At 51.8% G+C, this 25,930-nt stretch overlaps 1 protein-coding gene across 6 annotated transcripts in view; it reads left to right on the top strand.

Annotated features, from left to right (window-relative positions):
• CIT (citron rho-interacting serine/threonine kinase) overlaps window positions 1–25,930 on the top strand; it is a 304,000-nt gene that overhangs the window by 145,654 nt on the left and 132,416 nt on the right. For all 6 annotated transcript variants that reach the window (XM_075320265.1, XM_075320246.1, XM_075320294.1 and 3 more), the window contains 2 exons: window positions 7,705–7,902; window positions 7,989–8,042. In XM_075320265.1, coding sequence (XP_075176380.1) covers window positions 7,705–7,902; window positions 7,989–8,042 — 252 coding nt within the window. The remainder of the gene's footprint in view (window positions 1–7,704; window positions 7,903–7,988; window positions 8,043–25,930) is intronic.

Below are 25,930 nucleotides of genomic sequence, written 5' to 3'. Positions count from 1 at the left end.
CCGTTCTGGACCCAAAACTGCTCAACAAGCACGTGGAGGCCAGGCGGCTCCGGATGAAACCCTCCGCTCCGTCATTGCCTCGATGTCTCAAGGAAATTTCCTAGCATCAATAGACATCAAAGATGCTTATCTCCACGTGCCGATTGCTACAGAGCACCAACGTTTTCTACGTTTGTGATAGGAGACGAACATCTCCAGTTCGTAGCTCTGCCATTTGGTCTGGCGACAGCCCCACGGGTGTTCACCAAGGTCATGGCGGCAGTGGTAGCAGTCTTGCACTCACAGGGACACTCTGTGATCCCTTACTTGGACGATCTACTTGTCAAGGCACCCTCTCAAGAGGCATGCCAACTCAGCCTGAATGTTGCGCTAGAGACTCTCCAGACGGTCGGGTGGATCATCAACTTCTCAAAGTCAAACCTGTCACCGACCCAATCACTAACGTATCTTGGCATGGTGTTTCATACCCTCTCAGCGCTAGTGAAGCTTCCGCTGGACAAGCAGCGGTCACTACAGACCGGGGTGCAGACTCTCCGTTACGGTCAGTCGCACTCCTTAAGACGCCTCATGCACTTCCTCGGGAAGATGGTGGCGGCAATGCAGGCGGTTCCGTTTGCGCAGTTTCATCTGCGTCCTCTTTATTGGGACATTCTCCGCCAATGGGACGGGAAGTCAACATCCCTGAACAGGAAAGTATCCCTTTCACAGACGGCCAAGGACTCTCTGCAATGGTGGCTTCTTCCCACCTCATTATCACAGGGAAGATCCTTCCTACCACCGTCTTGGGCGGTAGTCACGACAGACGCGAGTCTGTCAGGGTGGGGAGCAGTGTTTCTCCACCACAGGGCTCAGGGTACGTGGACTCAGCAGGAGTCCACCCTTCAGATCAATGTTCTGGAAATCAGAGCAGTGTATCTTGCCCTACTAGCCTTCCAACAGTGGCTGGAAGGGAAGCAGATCCGAATTCAATCGGACAACTCCACAGCGGTGGCATACATCAATCACCAAGGGGGGACACGCAGTCGGCAAGCCTTCCAGAAAGTCCGGCGGATTATGATGTGGGTGGAAGCCACAGCCTCCACCGTATCCGCAGTTCACATCCCCGGCGTAGAAAACTGGGAAGCAGACTTCCTCAGCCGCCAGGGCATGGACGCAGGGGAATGGTCCCTTCACCCGGACGTGTTTCAGGAAATCTGTAGCCGCTGGGGAAGGCCGGACGTCGACCTAATGGCGTCCAGGCACAACAACAAGGTCCCAACCTTCATAGCACGGTCCCGCGATCACAGAGCTCTGGCGGCAGACGCCTTAGTGCAAGATTGGTCGCAGTTCCGGCTCCCTTATGTGTTTCCACCTCTGGCACTCTTGCCCAGAGTGCTACGCAAGATCAGATCCGACTGCAGCCGCGTCATACTCGTCGCCCCAGACTGGCCAAGGAGGGCGTGGTATCCGGATCTGTGGCATCTCACGGTCGGCCAACCGTGGGCACTACCAGACCGACCAGACTTACTGTCCCAAGGGCCGTTTTTTCCATCGGAATTCTGCGGCCCTGAACCTGACTGTGTGGCCATTGAGTCCTGGATCCTAGGGTCTTCAGGATTATCCCAAGGGGTCGTTGCCACCATGACACAGGCTAGGAAGCCCACGTCCGCTAAGATCTACCACAGAACGTGGAGGATATTCTTATCCTGGTGCTCTGCTCAGGGAGTGTCTCCCTGGCCATATGCATTGCCTACCTTTCTTTCTTTCCTGCAATCTGGGTTAGAAAAAGGTTTGTCGCTCGGCTCCCTTAAAGGGCAAGTCTCGGCGCTATCCGTCTTTTTTCAGAAGCGTCTAGCACGACTTCCTAAGGTGCGCACGTTCCTGCAGGGGGTTTGTCATATTGTACCCCCGTACAAGCGGCCGTTAGATCCATGGGATCTGAACAGGGTACTAGTTGCCCTCCAGAAGCCGCCCTTCGAGCCTCTGAGGGAGGTTTCACTTTCTAGACTATCACAGAAAGTGGCTTTTCTGGTAGCGATCACATCTCTTCGGAGAGTGTCTGAGCTAGCAGCGCTGTCTTCCAAGGCTCCCTTCCTGGTCTTCCACCAGGACAAGGTAGTGCTGCGCCCCATTCAGGAGTTTCTCCCGAAGGTGGTATCCTCTTTTCATCTTAATCAGGATATCTCTTTGCCTTCGTTTTGTCCTCATGCAGTTCATCGGTATGAGAAGGATTTACATTTGTTAGATCTGGTGAGAGCACTCAGAATCTACATTTCCCGCACGGCGCCCCTGCGCCGTTCGGACGCACTCTTTGTCCTTGTCGCTGGTAAGCGCAAAGGGTCGCAGGCTTCTAAGGCCACCCTGGCTCGATGGATCAAAGAACCAATTCTTGAAGCCTACCGTTCTGCTGGGCTTCCGGTTCCATCAGGGCTGAAGGCCCATTCTACCAGAGCCATGGGTGCGTCCTGGGCATTGCGACACCAGGCTACGGCTCAACAGGTGTGCCAGGCAGCTTCCTGGTCGAGTCTGCACACTTTCACCAAACATTATCAGGTGCATACCTATGCTTCGGCGGACGCCAGCCTAGGTAGAAGAGTCCTGCAGGCGGCAGTTGCCTCCCCGTAGGGGAGGGCTGTCTTCGCAGCTCTAACATGAGGTATTTCTTTACCCACCCAGGGACAGCTTTTGGACGTCCCAATCGTCTGGGTCTCCCAATGGAGCGCCGAAGAAGAAGGGAATTTTGTTACTTACCGTAAATTCCTTTTCTTCTAGCTCCTATTGGGAGACCCAGCACCCGCCCTGTTGTCCTTCGGGATTTTTGGGTTTTTTTCGGGTACACATGTTGTTCATGTTGAACGGTTTTTCAGTTCTCCGATGTTACTCGGAGTGAATTTGTTTAACCAAGTTATTGGCTTTCCTCCTTCTTGCTTTTGCACTAAAACTGGTGAGCCAGTGATCCCACTGGGGGTGTATAGCCAGAAGGGGAGGGGCCTTACACTTTTTAGTGTAATGCTTTGTGTGGCCTCCGGAGGCAGTAGCTATACACCCAATCGTCTGGGTCTCCCAATAGGAGCTAGAAGAAAAGGAATTTACGGTAAGTAACAAAATTCCCTTCTTCCCTTGCAACCAAGACGTCCCTTCTGTGGTGGCTCCTTCCCAATTCTCTATCGCAAGGAAAATCCTTCCTACCCCCAACCTGGGCTGTGGTCACCACGGACGCGAGCCTGTCAGGGTGGGGAGCGGTTTTCCTCCACCACAGGGCTCAGGGAACCTGGACTCCGGTAGAGTCATCCCTTCAGATCAATATTCTGGAGATAAGGGCAGTGTATCTAGCCCTATTGGCCTTTCATCGGTGGCTGGAGGGCAGGCAGATCCGTATCCAGTCGGACAACGCCACTGCCGTCGCATACATCAACCACCAAGGCGGCACTCGCAGTCGTCAAGCCTTCCAGGAAGTCCGGCGGATTCTGCTGTGGGTGGAAGCCACAGCCTCCACCATCTCCGCAGTTCACATCCCGGGCGTAGAAAACTGGGAAGCAGATTTTCTCAGTCGTCAGGGCATGGACGCGGGGGAATGGTCTCTTCACCCAGACGTGTTTCGAGAGATCTGTCGCCGCTGGGGAACGCCGGACGTCGATCTTATGGCGTCACAGCACAACCACAAAGTCCCGGCATTCATGGCCCGGTCTCAAGATCACAGAGCTCTGGCGGCGGACGCATTAGTTCAGGATTGGTCGCAGTTTCGACTGCCTTATGTATTTCCTCCTCTGGCGATGGTGCCCAGAGTGTTGCGCAAGATCAGGTCCGACTGCCGTCGCGCCATTCTCGTCGCTCCAGATTGGCCGAGGCGGTCGTGGTACCCGGATCTGTGGCATCTCACGGTGGGTCAACCGTGGGCGCTTCCAGACCGCCCAGACTTGCTGTCACAAGGGCCGTTTTTCCATCTGAATTCTGCGGCCCTCAACCTGACTGTGTTGGCCATTGAGTCCTGGCTCCTAGCGTCTTCAGGGTTATCTCAGGATGTCATTGCCACCATGAGACAGGCCAGGAAACCAACGTCCGCCAAGATCTATTACAGGTCTTGGAGGATCTTCTTATCCTGGTGTTCTGATAATGGTTTTACTCCCTGGCCTTTTGCCTTACCCACTTTTCTTTCATTCCTTCAATCCGGAATGGACAAGGGTTTGTCACTCGGTTCTCTCAAGGGACAAGTCTCGGCGCTATCCGTATTTTTTCAAAAGCGTCTGGTCAGGCTTCCGCAGGTCCGCGCGTTCCTGCAGGGAGTTTGCCACATAGTCCCACCTTACAAGCGTCCGCTGGAACCCTGGGATCTTAACAGGGTGCTAACGGCTCTTCAGAAACCACCTTTCGAGCCGCTGCGGGATGTCTCTTTATCACGTCTTTCGCAGAAGGTGGCATTTCTAGTGGCAGTTACATCACTCCGTAGAGTGTCGGAGCTGGCAGCTTTGTCATGCAAAGCCCCCTTCCTGGTTTTTCACCAGGATAAGGTGGTTCTGCGTCCTGTTCCGGAATTTCTCCCTAAGGTGGTATCTCCTTTTCATCTCAATCAGGATATCTCCTTATCTTCATTTTGCCCTAATCCAATTCACCAATGTGAAAAGGATTTGCACTCATTAGATCTAGTGAGAGCACTCCGGTTCTACGTGTCTCGCACGGCGCCCCTGCGCCGTTCAGATGCGCTCTTTGTCCTTGTCGCTGGCCAGCGTAAGGGTTCGCAGGCTTCCAAGTCAACCTTGGCTCGGTGGATCAAGGAACCGATTCTTGAAGCCTATTGTTCTTCTGGGCTTCCGCTTCCTTCGGGGCTGAAAGCCCATTCTACCAGAGCCGTGGGTGCGTCCTGGGCATTGCGGCACCGGGCTACGGCTCAGCAGGTGTGTCAGGCAGCTACCTGGTCTAGTCTTCACACTTTCACGAAACACTATCAGGTGCATACCTATGCTTCGGCAGACGCCAGTCTAGGTAGGCGAGTCCTTCAGGCGGCGGTTGCCCACCTGTAAGAGGGGGTCGTTTCGGCTCTTTTTATCGAGGTATTCTTTTACCCACCCAGGGACTGCTTTTGGACGTCCCAATTGTCTGGGTCTCCCAATGGAGCGACAAAGAAAAGGGAATTTTGTTTACTTACCGTAAATTCCTTTTCTTCTAGCTCCTATTGGGAGACCCAGCACCCGCCCCTGTTCCCTTCGGGCTGTTGTTCTTTTGTGTACACATGTTGTTCATGTTGAATTGTTCTTTTGGTTCATGGTTTTCAGTTCTCCGAACATCCTTCGGATTGAATTTACCTTAGACCAATTTATAAGTTTCCTCCTTCCTGCTTTTGCACAAAAACTGAGGAGCCCGTGATGCACAGGAGGGTGTATAGCAGAGGGGAGGGGTTACACTTTTAAAGTGTAATACTTTGTGTGGCCTCCGGAGGCAGAAGCTATACACCCAATTGTCTGGGTCTCCCAATAGGAGCTAGAAGAAAAGGAATTTACGGTAAGTAAACAAAATTCCCTTCTTCTTTTTCCAGCAAACAGTGAGATCTCATGTAAAAAAATTTGCTTTTTAGTGTTATTACCATTGTTGAATACAAGTCTTTTATAGGAATTAAGTTGTAGTGATCTGATTCCATTTTTTTTGCTCTTGTCTGAGCTGCTGCTTATACTGTTCTCTTATTTATAAGTTTCCTTTTTCAATTAAATCGGATCTGTCACTAGAGTAGGATGTATACTGGCATCATAGAATCATGGCATGTCTCCTGAACTGAGCCATTAGGCCTAGGACACACGGCAAGTAAAATCGGAAGACTGGAATGCAATAAAAATCATATTCCATTTGGAGCAATGTTGCTCTACCAGGCAGTTCCCATTTGCAATTTTTTTTCTCAGGGGAAATCGCACAGAGAAAGCAATTGCAGCATGCTACAAGTGTATGCGAGAGCCATATTCACTCATGCAAGTCTATGGGTGCGAGTGAAACATTGGGCTGCACTCGAATGACATCCAAATGCAGTGCAATATACGCACAGGCTGACAATGGAAGAGATGGCGAGATCAATCCCTCTCTCCTCCACAGCTCACTCCCTCTTTTCCACAGCTGTGATCTGATTGCAGGAACAGATCACAGTATAATGACACTCAGCTAACGCTCGCAGCAGACCCCGAGCCGAGCATCATTAGCATATCGCTTCCAATGCTTTTGCGCTCGTGTGGCTCTAGCCTTATATGAAAATGCACAAAACATTATTATGCCATTTGTACACCAGCTGCAAAGCGGGAATACTGCAAAAAACAGTTATGAGTCCTGTACTCCAGAGGAAACATATGCTTTCTCTGATGTGTATGTGGGCCTCCCGACTCTCCGACAAATGATGTCAGGAGAGAAAGAGAGAAAGAAGCATAGGGGGCTTGGAAATTCAATGCCTGATACTTTTTGTCCTTTTTTTAGGGACTATAAGCCACTTTCACTGGTGTTTTGCAGTTTACTATTTCCTCTCTCCCCATAGAAAATACATGCATGGTCAACTGAGCTGAGTACGCATACATATGAGTGATTTATGCTAGATAGCTGATGAATGGACCTTCGTCCGCCATGTGTCCTATGTACTGTATGTCCAGCTTTAGGAGATATACAAATGTACTATAATTTGCTTCTCCATTTGATAAAATATTAAAGCAGATTTGTCATGATGATACACTGCCATTAATCCTTTACTGAAATATGACATACATGAACATCATATGTCAGGTGTCCTCATTTAATGCAGGCGCAGGAGTTGAGAATGCATCATTGCTGGCAGATATAACCTCAGTCTCTGGCAGCAGCATTTAGTGCACACATATCGGGAGGTGCGTCCTTCTAGAATCCCATCGGCCTCCTTTGCAACAGAATTGTGGATTGTCGATGGGCTGCTCTGACAGCCGGGAATCTGCTGAACACCCCCCATTCATGCCTGACCTACCGATGCTCCAGTGAAGACCAACGTCTGTCTGGCATTCATAGGAGACCATGATTTAATAATACTAAAGTATTTCATTAGGAATAAGCGATAGGGTGATCACTGGTTAAAATTCTCTAACAGAAATAAAAAAAAAAAAAAATTCCATATGTTAAAATAAAATAATTAAAATAAAAAAAAAAAATATTTAGTATTCCTGTGTTCATAAAAGTCTATCCTATCAAAATTAATTAATCTGATGGTTATATGCCACATAGAGAGAAAAAAAAAGTCATAAACTATGAAAACAGGTCTCGGAACATGGCGACACAATCGTTTTTCTTTTCTTTTTTTTGCAAGTTTTTTTTCACAACTTAAATAAAACTATGTTTGATATCGCAGTAATTTTAGTGACTTGGAGAATCACGTTAAGTCATTTTCGCCGCACAATGAATACTTTAGAATTTGTTCCCCGTTTTCCAGTACACTGCATGGTAAAATGAATTGTGTCATTCAAAACTACAACTCATCCCGCAAAAAACACTAAACAAATAAACCATCACATAAAAGTTTTGGCTCTTGGAAGATATGGAATATTGAACGAAGGCGTAAAAATGCCCGGTGAAAAAGGCAAGGCCTTGTGTCAGAATGACTTTGCGGAAGAGTTTTAGGGTTCGTTACTTTGCTGTCGCTAATTTCGACTATCGCAATCTACTATTTCCCCAGTACTGATGTAAGAAGCATGTTGTGTCTTACACGTCTGATGATAATTCTACTTTCTCATGTAGATTAGTCTGGAACATGAAGAGCAGAAGCTTGAGTTGAAGAGGCAGTTAACCGAGCTGCAGCTGACTTTACAGGAAAGGGAATCCCAAATTGCCTCTTTACAGTCAGCACGTTCTGCTCTAGAAAGCCAGCTGCACCAAGCAAAAACTGAATTAGAGGACACCACTGCAGAAGCTGAGGAGGAAATACAAGCCTTAAGGGTACAATAAACCCCCAGACGTGATGGCTTTTAATTTACTGGAAAATTCAATATAACTTTGTAATTCATTTTTTTCCCCCTTTTCAGTCGCACAGAGATGAGATCCAGCGCAAATTTGATACCTTACGGGACAGCTGCTCAGTGAGTGGTGATCATTTTAAGTGATCTCTTCTATTAATGACTAAACTTTATAACTGTATTGTGATGGCTCAATTATAGCAGTATCAAAACATACTTTTTTTATTTTATTTTAAAGGCAGCCATATTTACCTGTTAATGGAAACACTAAACCCAGGGGAATATATGTCTTAACTGCTATGGCAGTATTCTGGTATTAAAGGGAACCTTTTATGAAAAAAAACCCCTATTAACCTGCAGATATTGGGCTTAGTCTGCAGGTTAATGGCATCTAGATGTCGTGCAGCCACCACACTCCGCTGCCGGGAGGAAATAATTTTTATGTCTCCTGGCAGCCTTGGCCTTTCAGTCATAGATGCATGGCTGGCCCTGTTTCTGTCAGTGCATAGTGAACGGCGGCTGTAACCAAACTCTTGTCACTAACTGACAGCCAGCTCAACATTGCATCAGTGCAGATCCGGCTGTCAGTCATTGCCGCAATGGTGACGGAAACTGCTGCGGTCGCACGTCTATGACTAAAAGCAGCAGGGTTTCCAATGCAATGGCCGCAGGGTGTCAGAACTCTATTAACCTGCAGATTAACCCCATATCTGCAGGTTAATAGCATTTTTTTTCACATGGCAGGTTCCCTTTAAACAATTGTTGGATGAATTTGGCACACACATTTTGAACCTTTTTACCCCAGTTCTGTGAATTCTCTGAAAATGGGAGCTGATTTGCCATCCTATAAATTTACTATGTGTCCCAGTTTTTATTTTCTGGTGCACGGACAGTTTAATTGTTCTCGATAAGTACCCTGTGTGTTTGGGTTTTTTTTGTGTTTTTTTTTTTTTTAGTTTTAAAGCGAAACTGTAACTAGTCATGCTGCCTGAACACACAATTGCAACCTAGTATATTTTACTGTAAAACACCGGGGCGTCTCAGAGAACACAAATGTGAATGTACTCACCACCTTGTATGAGGTTATTAGTAGTTTTTTTCTTTGTCGCTCCATTGGGAGACCCAGACAATTAAGACAATTGGGTGTATAGCTTCTGCCTCCGGAGGCCACACAAAGTATTACACTTTAAAAAGTGTAACCCCTCCCCTCTGCCTATACACCCCCCCGTGCATCACGGGCTCCTCAGTTTTATGCTTTGTGTTGAAGGAGGCACACATGCACTCATGCTCCCATTTTTAGTCAGCAGCAGCTGCTGATTATATCGGATGGAAGAAAAGAGGGCCCTAACAGGGCTCCCGGCATGCTCCCTTCTCACCCCACTAAGTCGGCGGTGTTGTTAAGGTTGAGGTACCCATTGCGGGTACACAGGCCGGAGCCACATGCCGTTTTCCTTCCCCATCCCTTAGGGGCTCTGGGAGAAGTGGGATCCTATCCGGTCATCCAGGCACTGGGACCGGGCTCCCTCCGCAGCCCCTGTGGGATTCTGTCGGACAGGAGACTGAGTATCATCAGGGACAGGGCCCTGCATCTACAGGTACTCTGTGTCCCCTTGGGGACGGTGTTTGGAACACCTTGACCTCAGACGCTGCAGCGACTGCGCTGTTGGTATGAGACCGGGACTACCGCGCCGACCGCGCCTGCTTGCCGGCCGCGGTTTTTAACTTTAGTCCCCGGCTTTTGCGGCCTAGTGCCTTAAACTCCCGCCCCCGGGCCTGCCAGTCAGGGGGAAGGGCGGGACGGTCGGTCTGACGCCGACAGTGAGGGCTGGAGCACACTTGGCTGTCCTCCGCCCCCCTCACTATTCACTCTGGGGCACCAGATTCCCGCACTTTTGTGGTTACGCCCACGGCTCCCTCCTCCCCTGTGAACGCCGACGGCCATGTTTTAAGCACATTCTGCCGGTGGAGGACTTCTGGCAGCACCTCTGGGAGACCCGAGGCAGGGAATCTGGTGGCCACACACTGCTTGAGCGGTCGGTAAGCCAGGTGGCCTCTTCCCACCGGTGCTGGGCCCCCTAGAGTGCTGAACTGTATATATATATATTATATTGTATACATTTTCTCGGTTCGGCTGTACTGTTAGCTTGTGGCTATATATCCCTCAGTGATCACTCTCCTGGGAGACTACAGCATGTCGTTCACAAGGAGCAAGGGTGCCAAGACACAGGGTTATTTTGCAACCTGTACCTCTTGTGCGGCTATGCTACCTGCAGGTTCCACCTACCCTCACTGTGAGCAATGCTCGGGCCATGTGGCACTCGCTCAGCCGGAGCCTGGGGCACTGGTGGGACCCTCGGCCCAGGTAGAACCGCCGGCTTCCCCTGTCCAGGCGGCAGGGACAGAGTTTGCAGCTTTTGCTGAGAAACTCTCTGAGTCACTTTCACAATCCATGGCTCAGTCTATGGACAAATGGTCTGCTAAGATACTAGAAGCTTTGCAGCCCAGACCGGCCCTTACACAGGCCCCGGGCACTGCGGGATCGCCCCCAGGCCCCTCTCGGTCTGCGACGAAGCGTGCTCCTGGGGTGGCCTCTAGTTATTACGTGGAGGACTCCGGCACGGACCGCAGTCCCAGACCGGCTAAGCGGGCTCGCTTAGAATCTTCCCCGACTTCATCACGCTGTTCGGGGTCTCAGCTTGAGGACTCTCTAGAGCATGAGGCGGAGGTCGCAGCCCAGGACTCTGACCCTGACGTTGCTCTCAATCTTGATACACCTGAAGGGGACGCCATAGTAAATGACCTTATAGCGTCCATCAACCAGGTGCTAGATCTTTCTCCCCCAGCTCTACCTATAGAGGAGTCGGCAGCACAGCAGGAGAAACACCAATTTAGGTTTCCCAAACGTACTCGGAGTTTTTTCTTCGATCACTCGAAGTTCAAAGATGCTGTCCAGAAGCACAGGGCTTTCCCGGACAAGCGCTTTACTAAGCGCCTTAATGACACACGTTACCCCTTCCCCCCTGACGTAGTTAAGGGTTGGGCTCAATGTCCCAAGGTGGATCCTCCAGTCTCTCGACTGGCGGCTAGATCCGTAGTAGCAGTGGCTGACGGTTCAACGCTCAAGGATGCCACGGACAGGCAGATAGAGCTCCTAATGAAATCCATCTATGAAGCCATAGGCGCGTCCTTTGCCCCAGCCTTTGCAGCAGTGTGGGCACTCCAGGCTATCTCAGCTTGTCTGTCTGAGATTAATGCGGTCACCCGTACCTCTGCTCCGCAAGTAGCGTCTTTAACGTCTCAGGCGTCGGTATTTTCATCCTACGCCATGAATGCTGTCCTGGACTCGGCTAGCCATACAGCGGTAGCATCCGCCAATTCGGTGGCAGTCCGCAGGGCCATGTGGCTACGCGAATGGAAGGCAGACTCTGCTTCCAAGAAGTTCTTGACCGGTTTGCCCTTTTCTGGTGACCGATTGTTTGGCGAACAATTGGATGAAATTATTAAGCAATCCAAGGGAAAGGACTCGTCCTTACCCCAGCCCAAACCAAAGAGACCTCAGCAACGAAAAATTCAAGCGAGGTTTCGGTCCTTTCGGCCCTCAGCCAGGTCCCAATCCTCATCATCCAACAGGCCACAGAAGAGCCAGAGAAACTCTTCTGCATGGCGGTCTAAGTCACGTCCTCCAAAGACCGCCGGAGGCACCGTCTCCAAGGCGGCCTCCTCATGACTTTCGGCCTCCCCAAACCGCATCCTCGGTCGGTGGCAGGCTCTCCCGCTTTTGCGACGCCTGGTGGCCACATGTCCAAGACCGATGGGTGAGGGACATTCTGTCTCACGGTTACAGGATAGAGTTCAGCTCTCGTCCTCCGACTCGTTTTTTCAGAACATCTCCGCCCCCCGAGCGAACCGTTGCACTTTTTCAGGCGGTGGACACTCTGAAGACAGAAGGAGTTGTGATCCCCGTTCCCCTTCAGGAACATGGTTGCGGCTTTTACTCGAACCTGTTCGTGGTACCAAAAAAGGACGGTTCATTCCGTCCCGTTTTGGACCTCAAATTGCTCAACAGACATGTGAGTCCCTCCGCTCTGTCATCGCTTCGATGTCCCAAGGAGACTTCCTGGCATCAATCGACATCAGGGATGCCTATCTCCACGTGCCGATCGCTCCAGAGCATCAACGCTTCCTGCGTTTCGCCATTGGGGACGAACACCTTCAGTTTGTGGCACTGCCTTTCGGCCTGGCGACAGCCCCACGGGTCTTCACCAAGGTCATGGCATCCGTGGTGGCGGTCCTACATTCTCAGGGCCACTCAGTGATCCCTTACTTAGACGATCTCCTAGTCAAGGCACCCTCCCGGGTGGCATGCCAACACAGTCTGACCGTGGCTCTGGAGACGCTCCAGAGGTTCGGGTGGATCATCAATTTCCCAAAGTCAAAATTGACTCCGACCCAATCACTGACTTACCACGGGATGGAGTTTCATACTCTCTCAGCGATAGTCAAGCTAGCGCTGGACAAACAGCGTTCGCTGCAAACAGGGGTGCAATCTCTCCTTCGGGCCCAGTCACACCCCTTGAAGCGCCTCATGCACTTCCTGGGGAAGATGGTGGCAGCAATGGAGGCAGTTCCCTTTGCGCAGTTTCATCTGCGTCCACTCCAATGGGACATTCTCAGCAAATGGGACAAGAGGTCGACATCCTTAGACAGGAACGTCTCTCTTTCTCTGGCAGCCAAGACCTCTCTTCAGTGGTGGCTTCTTCCCACTTCCCTGTCGAAGGGAAAATCTTTCCTGCCCCCATCCTGGGCTGTGGTCACGACGGACGCGAGTCTGTCAGGGTGGGGAGCGGTTTTTCTCCACCACAAGGCTCAGGGAACCTGGTCTCCGACAGAGTCCTCCCTTCAGATCAATGTTCTGGAAATAAGGGCAGTGTATTTAGCCCTAAAAGCGTTCCATCGGTGGCTGGAGGGCAGGCAGATCCGCATACAGTCGGACAACGCCACGGCGGTCGCGTACATCAACCACCAGGGCGGCACTCGCAGTCGTCAAGCCTTCCAAGAAGTTCGGCGGATTCTGCTGTGGGCGGAGGCCACAGCCTCCACCATCTCCGCGGTTCACATCCCAGGCGTAGAAAACTGGGAAGCAGACTTTCTCAGTCGCCAGGGCATGGACGCAGGGGAATGGTCTCTCCACCCGGACGTGTTTCAAGAGATCTGTTGTCGCTGGGGAACGCCGGACGTCGATCTAATGGCGTCTCGGCACAACAACAAAGTCCCGGCATTCATGGCATGGTCTCAGGATCACAGAGCTCTGGCGGCGGACGCCTTAGTTCAGGATTGGTCGCAGTTTGAGACTGCCTTATGTATTCCCTCCTCTGGCAATGCTGCCCAGAGTGTTGCGCAAGATCAGGTCCGACTGCCGCCGCGCCATCCTCGTCGCTCCAGACTGGCCGAGGAGGTCGTGGTACCCGGACTTGTGGCACCTCACGGTGGGTCAACCGTGGGCGCTCCCAGACCGACCAGACTTGCTGTCTAAAGGGCCATTTTTCCATCTGAATTCTGCGGCCCTCAACCTGACTGTGTGGCCATTGAGTCCTGGCTCCTAGCGTCCTCAGGGTTATCTCAAGAGGTCATTGCCACTATGAGGCAGGCCAGGAAACCAACGTCAGCCAAGATCTATCACAGGGCTTGGAGGATCTTCTTAGCCTGGTGCTCTGATAAGGGGTTTACCCCCTGGCCGTTTGCCTTACCCACGTTTCTTTCCTTCCTTCAATCTGGAATGGACAAGGGTTTGTCTCTCGGCTCTCTCAAGGGACAAGTCTCGGCGCTTTCCGTGTTCTTTCAAAAGCGTCTAGCCAGGCTTCCGCAGGTCCGCACGTTCCTGCAGGGAGCTTGCCACATAGTTCCACCTTACAAGCGTCCACTGGAACCCTGGGATCTCAACAGGGTTCTGCGGGCTCTTCAGAAACCACCTTTCGAGCCGCTGAAGGATGTCTCTCTATCACGTCTTTCGCAGAAGGTGGCATTTCTAGTGGCAGTCACATCACTCCGAAGAGTGTCAGAGCTTGCAGCGCTGTCATGCAAAGCCCCCTTCCTGGTATTTCACCAGGATAAGGTGGTTCTGCGTCCGGTCCCGGACTTTCTCCCCAAAGTGGTGTCCCCTTTTCATCTCAATCAGGATATTTCCTTACCTTCATTTTGCCCTCATCCAATTCACCAATGTGAAAAGGATTTGCATTTGTTAGATCTAGTGAGAGCACTCCGGATCTACGTGTCTCGCACGACGCCACTGCGCCGTTCTGATGCGCTCTTTGTCCTTGTCGCTGGCCAGCGTAAGGGGTCGCAGGCTTCCAAGTCAACCTTGGCTCGGTGGATCAAGGAACCGATTTTTGAAGCCTACCGTTCTTCTTGGCTTCCGATTCCTTCAGGGCTGAAAGCCCATTCTACCAGAGCCGTGGGTGCGTCCTGGGCATTGCGGCACCGGGCGACGGCTCAGCAGGTGTGTCAGGCAGCTACCTAGTCTAGTCTGCACACTTTCACGAAACACTATCAGGTGCATACCTATGCTTCGGCGGATGCCAGTCTAGGTAGGCTAGTCCTTCAGGCGGCGGTTGCCCACCTGTAAGAGGAGGGCCGTTGTTGGCTCTTTTTCTCAGGGTATTCTTTTACCCACCCAGGGACTGCTTTTGGACGTCCCAATTGTCTGGGTCTCCCAATGGAGCGACAAAGAAGAAGGGAATTTTGTTTACTTACCGTAAATTCCTTTTCTTCTAGCTCCTATTGGGAGACCCAGCACCTGCCTCTGTTCCCTTCGGGCTGTTGTTCTTTTGTGTACACATGTTGTTCATGTTGAATTGTTCTTTTGGTTCATGGTTTTCAGTTCTCCGAACATCCTTCGGATTGAATTTACCTTAGACCAATTTATAAGTATCCTCCTTCCTGCTTTTGCACCAAAACTGAGGAGCCCGTGATGCACGGGGGGGTGTATAGGCAGAGGGGAGGGGTTACACTTTTTAAAGTGTAATACTTTCTTCAGCGCTCTATTGGGAGACCCAGACGATTGGGGTATAGCTACTGCCCTCCGGAGGCCACACAAAGCACTACACTAAAAAGTGCAAGGCCCCTCCCCCTCTGGCTATACCCCCCCGTGGTATCACGGGTTCTCCAGTTTTAGCTTTGTGTGCGAAGGAGGTCAGACATCCACGCATAGCTCCACAGATTTTAGTCAGCAGTAGCTGCTGACTATTTCGGATGGAAGAAAAGAGGGCCCATATAGGGCTCCCAGCATGCTCCCTTCTCACCCCTGGATGGTGTTGTAAGGTTGAGGTACCTATTGCTGGTACGGAGGCTGGAGCCCACATGCTGCTTTCCTTCCACATCCCCCTGAGGGGCTCTGAGGAAGTGGGATCCTGCCGGCCTCAAAGCTCTGACGCCGGGCTCCATCCACAGACCCATTTGAACCTGCTGGATACGGAGCTGGAGTACCGTTCAGGGACATGGCCCTGCACCATTACAGGTACTCTGTGTCCCCGTACACACAGGCACAGCACACTCCAGACTTGCTGGGTGTGCTAGTGCGCCGGGGACAGTAAAGGGTTACAGTCACTGCAGCTTTGCTGAGTGACTTTGTGTTTTGGGAACTACCGCGCCGGACGCTCCGGGAGCGGCGGCGCGGCTGGGACTTGTAGTTCGCCGGGGACTGGGCGCCGACCGCGCTTTTACGGCGGCGGCGCTTATAACTCCAGTCCCCGGCTTCTGCGGCCTAGTGCCGCTTCGTTCCCGCCCCCTCCCTGTCACTCAGGGAAGGGGACAGGCGCTGAGCAATCAGCAGCGCCGAGGGCTGGAGCCTTTTTACATGCTCCAGCCCTCTCACTGCACTCTGTCGGACGCCGGATTCCCGCTCTGCCTTGGGGGCACGCCCACGGCCCGCCCCTACTCACACGAGCTGGGGAAGAAGCCGGCAGCCATTACTGCAGAGCTCGGGGCACCAAGGCAGGACAGTGGCGATCATACACCCGCTTATAGGCGGGCGGTAAGAGGCACACATAGTGCTGACCACGATATAACTGCAGTGTATACATGTGTTGTTTTTAACTACATAGGTCGCTATATGCCCGCTTGGGGAGCGACACATCAGCAGCAGGAAAGCAGGTGTGCTAAAGCACAGGCTTTCTAGGCTGCTTGTTTTGCACGACTGAGGTGTTCATTTGTGTTTATGCTGATATGCTATACATTGCACTGTACAGTCGCTAGTCTTAGCTATATTCTTCTGGAATGGCTAGACTACAGCAGCAGAAAACCAAGGGTGCTGGGGCACAGGTTTTTTTCTATGCTGCTTGTATTGCATGGGCTGCAGTGTGCATTTGTACTTGTGCTTGTATGCTATACATTGCACTGTATGGTCACTCTTCTGGGCTATATTCCCCTAGATGACCAGTCTACAGCAGCAGAAGAGCAGAGGTGCCAGGGCACAGGCTTCTATGCTGCTTGGATTGCATGTGCTGCAGTGTTCATTTGTACTTGTGCTTGTATGCTATACATTGCACTGTAGGGTCACTCTTCTGGGCTATATTCCCCTAGATGACTAGTATACAGCAGCAGAAGAGCAGGGGTGCCAGGGCACAGGCTTCTATGCTGCTTGTATTGCTTGTGCTGCAGTGGTCATTTGTACTTTATGCCTGTATGCTATACATTGCAATGTACGGTCACCAATCTTGGCTATATACTTCTAGATAGCTAGTCGGCAGCGGCTAAAAAGCAACACAGATTTCAGTGCTGTTTTTACTACATGGGATGCTGTTCATGACACCGTCCCATTGTGTGCATGCTCCCCTGTAGCACGTCGTCTGCCGGGGTCTCTAGCACTTCGTCTGCCGGGGCTCTACTAGTTGTGGCCAAAGAAACTTCCTGTCAACCCTGTCCATGGACAGGGACGGAGTAGTCATAATATAGAGACTTGCACCCATGGGCAATCTACTTGAACAAAAGGCAGCTCTTCAGGGCTTTGATACTGACATCGCTCTCAATCCGGATACACCGGGTGGTAACGCCATACGGAATGATCCTATACCGTCCATCAATGGAAGGTTGGATCTTTCTCCCTCAGCTCCCCCAGTGGAGATAGGAGACGAACAGGAGAAGTTCCTTTTCAGTGTCTCACGCAGATATTGAGTATTTTTCTGGCCACGCTGACTTCAGAGAAGCAGTCCAGGAACACCACGCTTACCAGATAAGCGTCTTCTCCAAACGTTTTTAGGATACACGTTATCCCTTTTTTCCCCTGACGTGGTCAGCGCTGGACCCAGGGTCCAAAGGTGGATTCTCCAATCTCCAGGCTTGCATATAGAGCCATAGTTGCACTGGAGATGGGGCTTCACTTCAAGATGCCATTCACAGACAGATGGACTCTGGTTGAAATCTGTCTAGGAGCCTATCGGCGTGTCGGTTGCTCCGGCATCCACAGCCGTATTGGCAACCTAACCTTTTCTGCTGTTCTTGCGCAGCTGACCTTGAGCAGGGACATCTGTACCGCAGAGGCGTCCGTAACCCCGCAATGTCTGCACTGCGACTTACCCTGTTAATGCTGTCCTAAAAGTACAGTCGAGGTTTCGGTCCTTCCCAAGCTCCGGCAGGTCCCAATTGTCCTCGTGCAAAAGGGCTACAAAACCTCAGACGGGCTCAGATTCCGGCCGGGCTCAATCTCGCCCAAGGAAGGCAGTCGGAGGAACCGCTACCAAGGCGGTCTCCTCAGGACTCTCAGCTCTCTCTCTCTCTCTCCGCATCCGCGGTTGATGGCAGACTCCCCCGCCTTTGGCGACATTTAGCTGCCACAGGTCACAGACCGGTGGGTGACGGACATTGTGCTCACGTGCACAGGACAGTGTTCTGTTCTCGTCCTCCGACTCCATTCTTCAGAACGGCCCCACCTCTCCACCGAGCAGATGCCCTGCTGCAGGCGGTGGACGCTCTAAGAGCAGAAGGAGTGGTGATCCCTGTCCCCCCTCAGGAACGAGGGCGAGGGTTTGTACTCCAATCTCTTTGTGGCTCCAAAAATGGACGGTTCCTTCCGTCCTGTTCTGGTTCTGAAACTGCTCAACGAGCATGCGAACGCCAGGCGGTTCCGGATGGGATCCCTCCGATCCGTCATTGCCTCAATGTCTCGAGGAGACTTCCTTGCCTCAACAGACATCAAAGATGCCTATCTCCACGTGCCAATTGCTACGGAGCACCAACGTTTTCTACGTTTTGTGATAGGAGACGAACATCTTCTGTTCGTAGCTCTGCCATTCAGTCTGGCGACAGCCCCACGGGTGGGCACCAAGGTCATGGCAGCAGTGGTAGCAGTCTTGCACTCTCACGGACACCCGGTGATTCCGTACTTGGACGATCTACTCGTCAAAGCAACCTCCCTCGAGGCATGCCAACGCAGCCTGAATGTTACGCTGGAGACTCTCCAGACTTTCGGGTGGATCATCAATTTGGCAAGGTCAAATCTGTCTCCGACTCAATCACTAACGTATCTCGGCATGGAGTTTCATACTCTATCAGCCATAGTGAAGCTTCCGCTGAACCAGCAGCGTTCACTGCGGACAGAGGTGCAGTCTCTCCTTCAAGGCCAGTCGCACCCCTTAAGGCGCCTCATGCACTTCCTAAGGAAGATGGTGGCAGCCATCGAGGCAGTTCTCTTTGCGCAGTTTCATCTGTGCCAACGGCAATGGGACATTCTCCGCCAATGGGATGGGCAGTCAACCTCCCTGGACGGGAAGTCTCCCTTTCCCTGACGGCCGAGGACTCTCTGCAATAGTGGCTTATTCCCACCTCATTGCCATAGCCCCCATCCTGGGCAGTGGTCACGACAGATACGAGTCTGTCAGGGTGGGGAGCAGTTTGTCTCCGCCACATGGCTCAGGGGACGTGGACTCAGCAGGAGTCCACCCTTCAGTTCGATGTGCTGGAAATCGGGGCAGGGTATCTTACCCTATTAGCTTTCCAAAAGTGGCTAGAAGGGAGCAGATCCGAATCCAGTCGGACATCTCCACAGCGGTGGCATACATCAACCACCAAGGAGGGACACGCAGTCAGCAGCCTTCCAGGAAGTCCGGCGAATCCTCATGTGGGTGGAGGACACAGCATCCACCATATCCGCAGTTCACATCCCGGGCGTAGAAAACTGGGAAGCAGACTTCCTCAGTCGCCAGGGCATGGACGCGGGGGAATGGTCCCTTCACCCGCACGTGTTTCAGGAAATCTGTTGCCGCTGGGGGGGGCCGGACGTCGACCTAATGGCGTCTCGGCACACCAACAAGGTCCCGGCATTTATGGCACGATCGCGCGATCACAGAGCTCTGGCGGCAGACGCCTTAGTGCAAGATTGGTCGCAGTTCCGGCTCACATATGTGTTTCCACCTCTGGCACTCTTGCCCAGAGTACTGCGCAAAAATCAGATCCGATTGCAGCCGCGTCATACTCGTCGCACCAGACTGGCCGAGGAGATCGTGGTACCCGGATCTGTGGCATCTCACGGTCGGCCGACCGGGGTCACTACCAGACCGACCAGACTTACTGTCTCAAGGGCCGTTTTCTCCATCGGAATTCTGCGGCCCTGGACCTGACTGTGTGGCTTGTGTGTCCTGGATCCTAGCGTCTTCAGGATTATCCCAAGGGGTCGTTGCCACCATGAGACAGGCTAGGAAGCCCACGTCTGCTAAGATCTACCACAGAACGTGGAAGGTTTTCTTAATCTGGTGCTCTACTCAGGGAGTGTCTCCCTGGCCATTTGCATTGCCTATCTTTCTTTCCTTCCTACAATAGGAGTTAGAAAAGGGCTTGTCGCTAGACTCCCTCAAAGGGCAAGTCTCAGCACTATCCGTGTTTTTTCAGAAGCGTCTAGCACGTCTTTCTAAGGTGCGCACGTTCCCGCAGGGGGTTTGTCATATCGTACCCCCGTACAAGCGGCCGTTGGATCCATGGGATCTGAACAGGGTTCTAGTTGCTCTCCAGAAGCCGCCTTTCGAGCCTCTGAAGGAAGTTTCCTTTTCTCGCCTGTCACAGAAGGTGGCGTTTCTCGTTGCGATCACATCGCTTCGGCGAGTGTCTGAGCTGGCAGCTCTGTCATCCAAGGCTCCCTTCCTGGTGTTTCACCAGGACAAGGTAGTGCTGCGCATCATTCCGGAGTTTCTCCCTAAGGTAGTATCCTCGTTTCATCTTAATCAGGATATCTCCTTACCGTCCTTTTGCACTCATCCGGTTCACCGGTATGAGAATGATTTACGTTTGCTAGATCTGGTGAGAGCACTCAGAATCTACATTTCACGCACGGCGCCTGTACGCCGTTCCGATGCCCTTGTCGCTGGTACGCGCAAGAGGTTGCAGGCTTCTAAAGCCACCCTGGCTCGATGGATCAAAGAACCAATTCTGGAAGCCTACCGTTTTGCAGGGCTTCCGGTTCTTTCAGGGCTGAAAGCCCATTCAACCAGAGCCGTGAGTGCGTCCTGGGCGCTACGACACCAGGCTTCGGCTCAACAGGTGTGCCAGGCAGCTACCTGGTCGAGTCTGCACACTTTCACCAAACATTATCAGGTGCATACCTATGCTTCGGCGGATGCCAGCTTAGGTAGAAGAGTCCTGCAGGCGGCAGTGACATCCCCGTAGGGGAGGGCTGTTTTGCAGCTCTAACATGAGGTATCTCTTTACCCACCCAGGGACAGCTTTTGGACGTCCCAATCGTCTGGGTCTCCCAATAGAGCGCTGAAGAAGAAGGGAATTTTGTTACTTACCGTAAATTCCTTTTCTTCTAGCTCTTATTGGGAGACCCAGCACCCGCCCTGTTGTCCTTCGGGATTTCTTGGTTGTTTGCGGGTACACATGTTGTTCATGTTGAACGGTTTTTCAGTTCTCCGACGTTATTCGGAGTTAATTTGTTTAAACCAGTTATTGGCTTCCTCCTTCTTGCTTTGGCACTAAAACTGGAGAACCCGTGATACCACGGGGGGGTATAGCCAGAGGGGGAGGGGCCTTGCACTTTTTAGTGTAGTGCTTTGTGTGGCCTCCGGAGGGCAGTAGCTATACCCCAATCGTCTGGGTCTCCCAATAAGAGCTAGAAGAAAAGGAATTTACGGTAAGTAACAAAATTCCCTTCTTGTGTGGCCTCCGGAGGCAGAAGCTATACACCCAATTGTCTCAATTGTCTGGGTCTCCCAATAGGAGCTAGAAGAAAAGGAATTTACGGTAAGTAAACAAAATTCCCTTCTTTTTGTGTATCCCACTTTACCGCTGTCCGCAGTATATTATGCAAAATGAAGAGAAAAATGAAGATGGGGTAATTCCACTTCTAAAATCCAAATTCTTTATTGAAGGTCCATAGTAAAAATCCATTAAAACATGTTCTGTTTAGCAAGAACATATCATCTCTGATGAGATTTCTATGACTGAGGGCGTAATTTGAGAATTGGAAGCGCGTCAGAGATGATGTGTTCTTGCTATGTTTTAATGGATCTTTACTATGGATCTTCAATAAAAAATTTGGATTTTAGAAGTGGAATTTTCCGATCTTCATTTTACACTTTTTGCAGAGAAAACATAGTTTGAAAAGCAGCTCAGGGTCTATAGGAAAGACGTGATTAGTCTGGTACCTCTTCTTCCTGGCTGCACTGCTCCAGGTGATTGACACAGCTCTTCGATGTACATATGGCTTTACCTGTCAATCACCTAAAGCAAGACAGGGAGAAGATAGCTGGGGGCCACTCTAAATTACCCTCATCTCTTCCAATGGCCCTTGGCTGGCTTTTCAAACTATGTTTTCTCTGAAATTCAGCGGCTTTTGAGAGTGAGAGAAACTTAGATGCAATCACGCTGGTACAGATTACCTTTTTAAGGGATTTTCACACAGCTGATATCCCAACAATCACTAAAACAGAAGTCCTGATCCCTAATCCTCCTGACGTTCGCTCCATTCCCTTGGGGCCCTGTCTTAGTGATTGGGTCACCCACTGATTGCACATTTTATCGCCTATCCTTTGGAAAATGATTACGAGCGTCAGATTGATGCCTATAAAGAGCCTATCCTTAGTTGCTTAATCACTGGTTGACCTCTTTGTTTGCTCGTGCAGTATTGCAACATGCAGGAGTGCGGAGTACGTGCACATTTATAAATGACATGATCACTTTTTCACAGCGGTTCCTTATCTTGGTCCCAGAACGTTCTTTCTTTAGCGTGTTCTTTTGTTATGATTACATTTCATGCCACTCTTTAACAAAATCATTAGCAATCTCTTGATACATTAGCATAGGTAATCCCCAGCAAAGCAGCACAATGTGAATGTAGCCTGCAAGCCGCTGCTCATCTTTGCTGGTCTCATAATTTGCTTCTTTCTGCCAAAATGTTTTTTTTTTTTTTTTTTAACGTATTTGCTATTTCTTTTACGTTCCTTTGGGAGACCCAGACTTTGGGTGTTTAGCTTCTGCCTCCGGAGGACACACAAAGTACTACACCTAAAAGTGTAGCTCCTCCCTCTGAGCCTATACACCCCCTGGTGAGCCAGTCACAGCCAGTTTATCGCTTTGTGTTCAGGAGAACATACATCCACACATGCATTCTCATATGATTTTTTTTTTTGGAAAAAGATTGAAGAAGTCCGGGTCCACGTCTGGACTCCCGGCATATCCCTTCTCACCCCACTGTGTCGTTGGTGTTGTACGGTTGATTTCCAAGGCTGGAGCCTTACATGCCGTGCTCCTTCACCATCCCTCCTGGGCTCTGGATTGAAGTGGGAGCCAGCACGGTCTCCATGCCTGGCAGGAGAGCGGTCTCCGTCCACAGCCCCTTGAGGATCCTGCTGGACCGGAGCACTCATCCCCAGGGACCTGGCCCTGCGTCTCAGCAGCTAAGTACCTGAGATGTTCATATGTTGGGGGTCCCTGTCCTTTATTGTGTGGGGAGAGTGTGTTTGCTGTATTTGTTTTGACATTTCCGGCGGGTCTTCTGGCTTTTCGCCCGAGATCCGCGCCGATGGTGCCTGCGCGTCGGCCTCGCTGCTCAAATTTAGGCCCCGGCTTCGCCGGAAGCCTAGTTTCTGTTACCTGCCCTCGCATGTCATTCATGCAGAGGGACAGGCACGGCTCCTCCCGGCGGCCGTCCTGCACAGGGGAGGGACACTCCTCACTGCTTGTGCGTGACTTCCCCCCCCTGCAGGCCTCTATGGCCCTCCAGATCCCGCTTTCCTACAGGGACGCCCCCGTCCCGCCCCCTCTCTTCGCTCCGGCGGCCATTTTCTTGGACAGGGTTCACTCTGCGCTGGGACATCCTGCACTCTGCATGCCTGCTGAGGTGCTGTGCATTGGGGGTCCGGGCTTCGGGATCTGGAGGGCACACAACACCGCTTCCGGCGGTCTGGTAAGCCACAGCCGGTCTCTGGTTGTGGACCTCTGAATATACTCCCTGGGGTTCATTCTCTTTGTAGAAGCTGTTTTTCCCACTCCAGCAGCATGTCTCACACGAGGAGCAAGGCTCCAAAGCTTTATACTGCATGCGCTGCATGTAAGCTCCTGCTGCCTGAACCGAGCACCTATCCACATTGTGATATCTGCTCTAACTTGGAGGTGCCTCAGCCTGGAGTCTCACCCCCAGTGGTCTCTCAAGCTACTTCTGCACCTGTGGCTGAACCCCCGGCCTGGGTAGAGTCCTTCTCTAGGTCTATCTCCCAGTCATTTGCTGAGTCCATGGGACTTCTGTCCAGGACTTTGCTGAATATGCATCAGCCCCCTTCACAGGGTGCCTCTAATGCTCTTTCTAAGGGTCCTTTAGGATCCCTATCCTCTGACCTCCGTCCACTGGAGCTCACAGAGGATTCATCATCAGGGCACAGACCCCGTCCTCCTAATAGGCGCTGCAGGGTTTCCTCTCCCCCCTCATCCCGCGGCTCTGATTCAAGGGTTGAGGACTCGCAGGATGAGGAGGATGCCTTTACAGGGGGCTCGGAGGCTAACTCCATGTGCCCCATTGATCTTTCCGAGGGTGACTCAGAATTTAGTGACTTGATTGCTTCCATTAATTCTGTACTGGATCTCAACCCTCCAGTATCAGAGGAGCAACCCTCTCTGACAGGAAAGCACCAGTTTACCTCGCCTAAGAGAGTAAAGAGTGTGTTCTTTAACCACTCCAGTTTTAGACCGCTGTGACCAAATCCAGGGCCTGTCCTGACAAACGCTTCCCAAAGCGTGGTTCTGATGACCGTTTTCCCTTTCCACCTGAGGTGGTCAAGGAGTGGGCTCACTCCCCAAAGGTAGACCCTCCGGTGTCTAGGCTCTCAGCCTGGACCGTTGTGTCGGTGGCTGATGGCACTTCCCTTAAGGATGCCACTGACCGTCAGATTGACCTTCTGGCCAAATCCGTGTATGAAGCGGCGGGGGCCGCGTTTTCCCCAACTTTTGCAGCAGTGTGGGCCCTCAAAGCCATCTCTGCTTCTCTAGAGGAGATGCATTCCCTCATCAGGGAATCTATGCCCGAGATGGTTGCCTTAACTTCTCAAGCTTCAGCTTTTTCTTCTTATGCCATGTCTGCCATGCTAGAGGCTTCTCACCGCACTGCGGTGGCTTCGGCTAATTCCCTCGTTATCTGCAGGATCTTGTGGCTTCGAGAGTGGAAGGCAGATACTTCTTCAAAGAAGTACCTTGCTGGGCTCCCTTTTGCTGGTTCCCGGCTGTTCGGTGAACAGCCCGATGAAATTATTAAAGAGGCTACTGGCGGGAAGAGTACTTCCATGCCACAAACCAAGACCAGGAAACCTGCCCAGGGTAGGATTCAGTCAAGGTTTCGCTCCTTTCGTTCCTCCAACTGGTCGTTCTCTAAGCCCTCCGCCTCATCCACTAACTCAGCTAAGGACCAGAAATCCAGCTGGCGCTCAAGAGCGCGTCCACAGAAGACCGCAGGAGGTCCTGCCACTAAGGCAGCCTCCTCGTGACTCTCTGCCCGCTCCAACAACGTCCTTAGTCGGTGGCAGGCTCTACCACTTTGGCGACGCTTGGTTTCAACAGGTCTCAGATCAGTGGGTGAGAGATATCATTTCTCACGGCTACAGGATAGAATTCTCTTCCAGCCCGCCAAACAGATTTTTTCTCTCAACTCCCCCCTGCTCCATGGCCGCCGCCTTCTCACAGGCCATGGCAGCCTTGCAGGCCAACGGAGTAATTGTACCAGTTCCCGCCCGGGAACGGTTCAGAGGTTTTTACTCCAACCTCTTCCTGGTTCCCAAAAAGGACGGTACCTTACGGCCCATCCTGGATCTCAAGCTTCTCAACAAGCATGTTCGGGTGCGGCACTTTCGCATGGAGTCTCTGCGATCAGTCATTGCCTCAATGACCCAAGGGGATTTCCTGGCGTCCATCGACATCAGAGATGCCTATCTACATGTGCCAATTGCAGTTTCACACCAGCGTTGGCTACGCTTTGCAATAGGAGAAGATCATTTCCAATTCGTGGCTCTCCCCTTCGGGTTAGCCACGGCACCTCAGGTATTCACCAAGGTCATGGCAGCAGTGATTGCAGTTCTGCACCTCCAGAGGTTGGCAGTGCTCTCCTACCTGGACGACCTTCTAGTCAAGGCTCCATCCAGCGCAGACTGTCAGCGGAGTGTCTCGCTCACTCTCGCCACTCTAGCTCAATTCGGGTGGCTTGTCAATCTTCCCAAATCCACTCTGACTCCGACCCAGAGTTTCACGTACCTAGGGATGCAGTTCGAGACTCTGCCGGCACTTGTGAAGTTGCCCTTAGGCAAACAGCTGTCACTCCGGTTGGCGGTGCGCTCTCTCCTGAGGCCCCGCCGTTATACCCTCAGGCGTCTGATGCAGGTGCTGGGTCAAATGGTGGCGTCCATGGAGGCTGTTCCCTTTGCCCAGTTCCATCTGCGCCCCCTGCAGCTGGACATTCTCCGCTGTTGGGACAAGCGGCCTTCCTCCTTACACAAGTCAGTGGCTCTGTCGCCACGGACCAAGAGCTCTCTTCAGTGGTGGCTTCGGCC

This window comes from Anomaloglossus baeobatrachus, chromosome 1 (genome assembly GCF_048569485.1).
Source record: "Anomaloglossus baeobatrachus isolate aAnoBae1 chromosome 1, aAnoBae1.hap1, whole genome shotgun sequence".
In the NCBI taxonomy this organism is placed as follows: Eukaryota; Metazoa; Chordata; class Amphibia; order Anura; family Aromobatidae; genus Anomaloglossus; species Anomaloglossus baeobatrachus.
The sequence above is the reverse complement of the archived record's forward strand: the minus strand, read 5'-3'. Positions and strand labels throughout refer to the sequence as shown.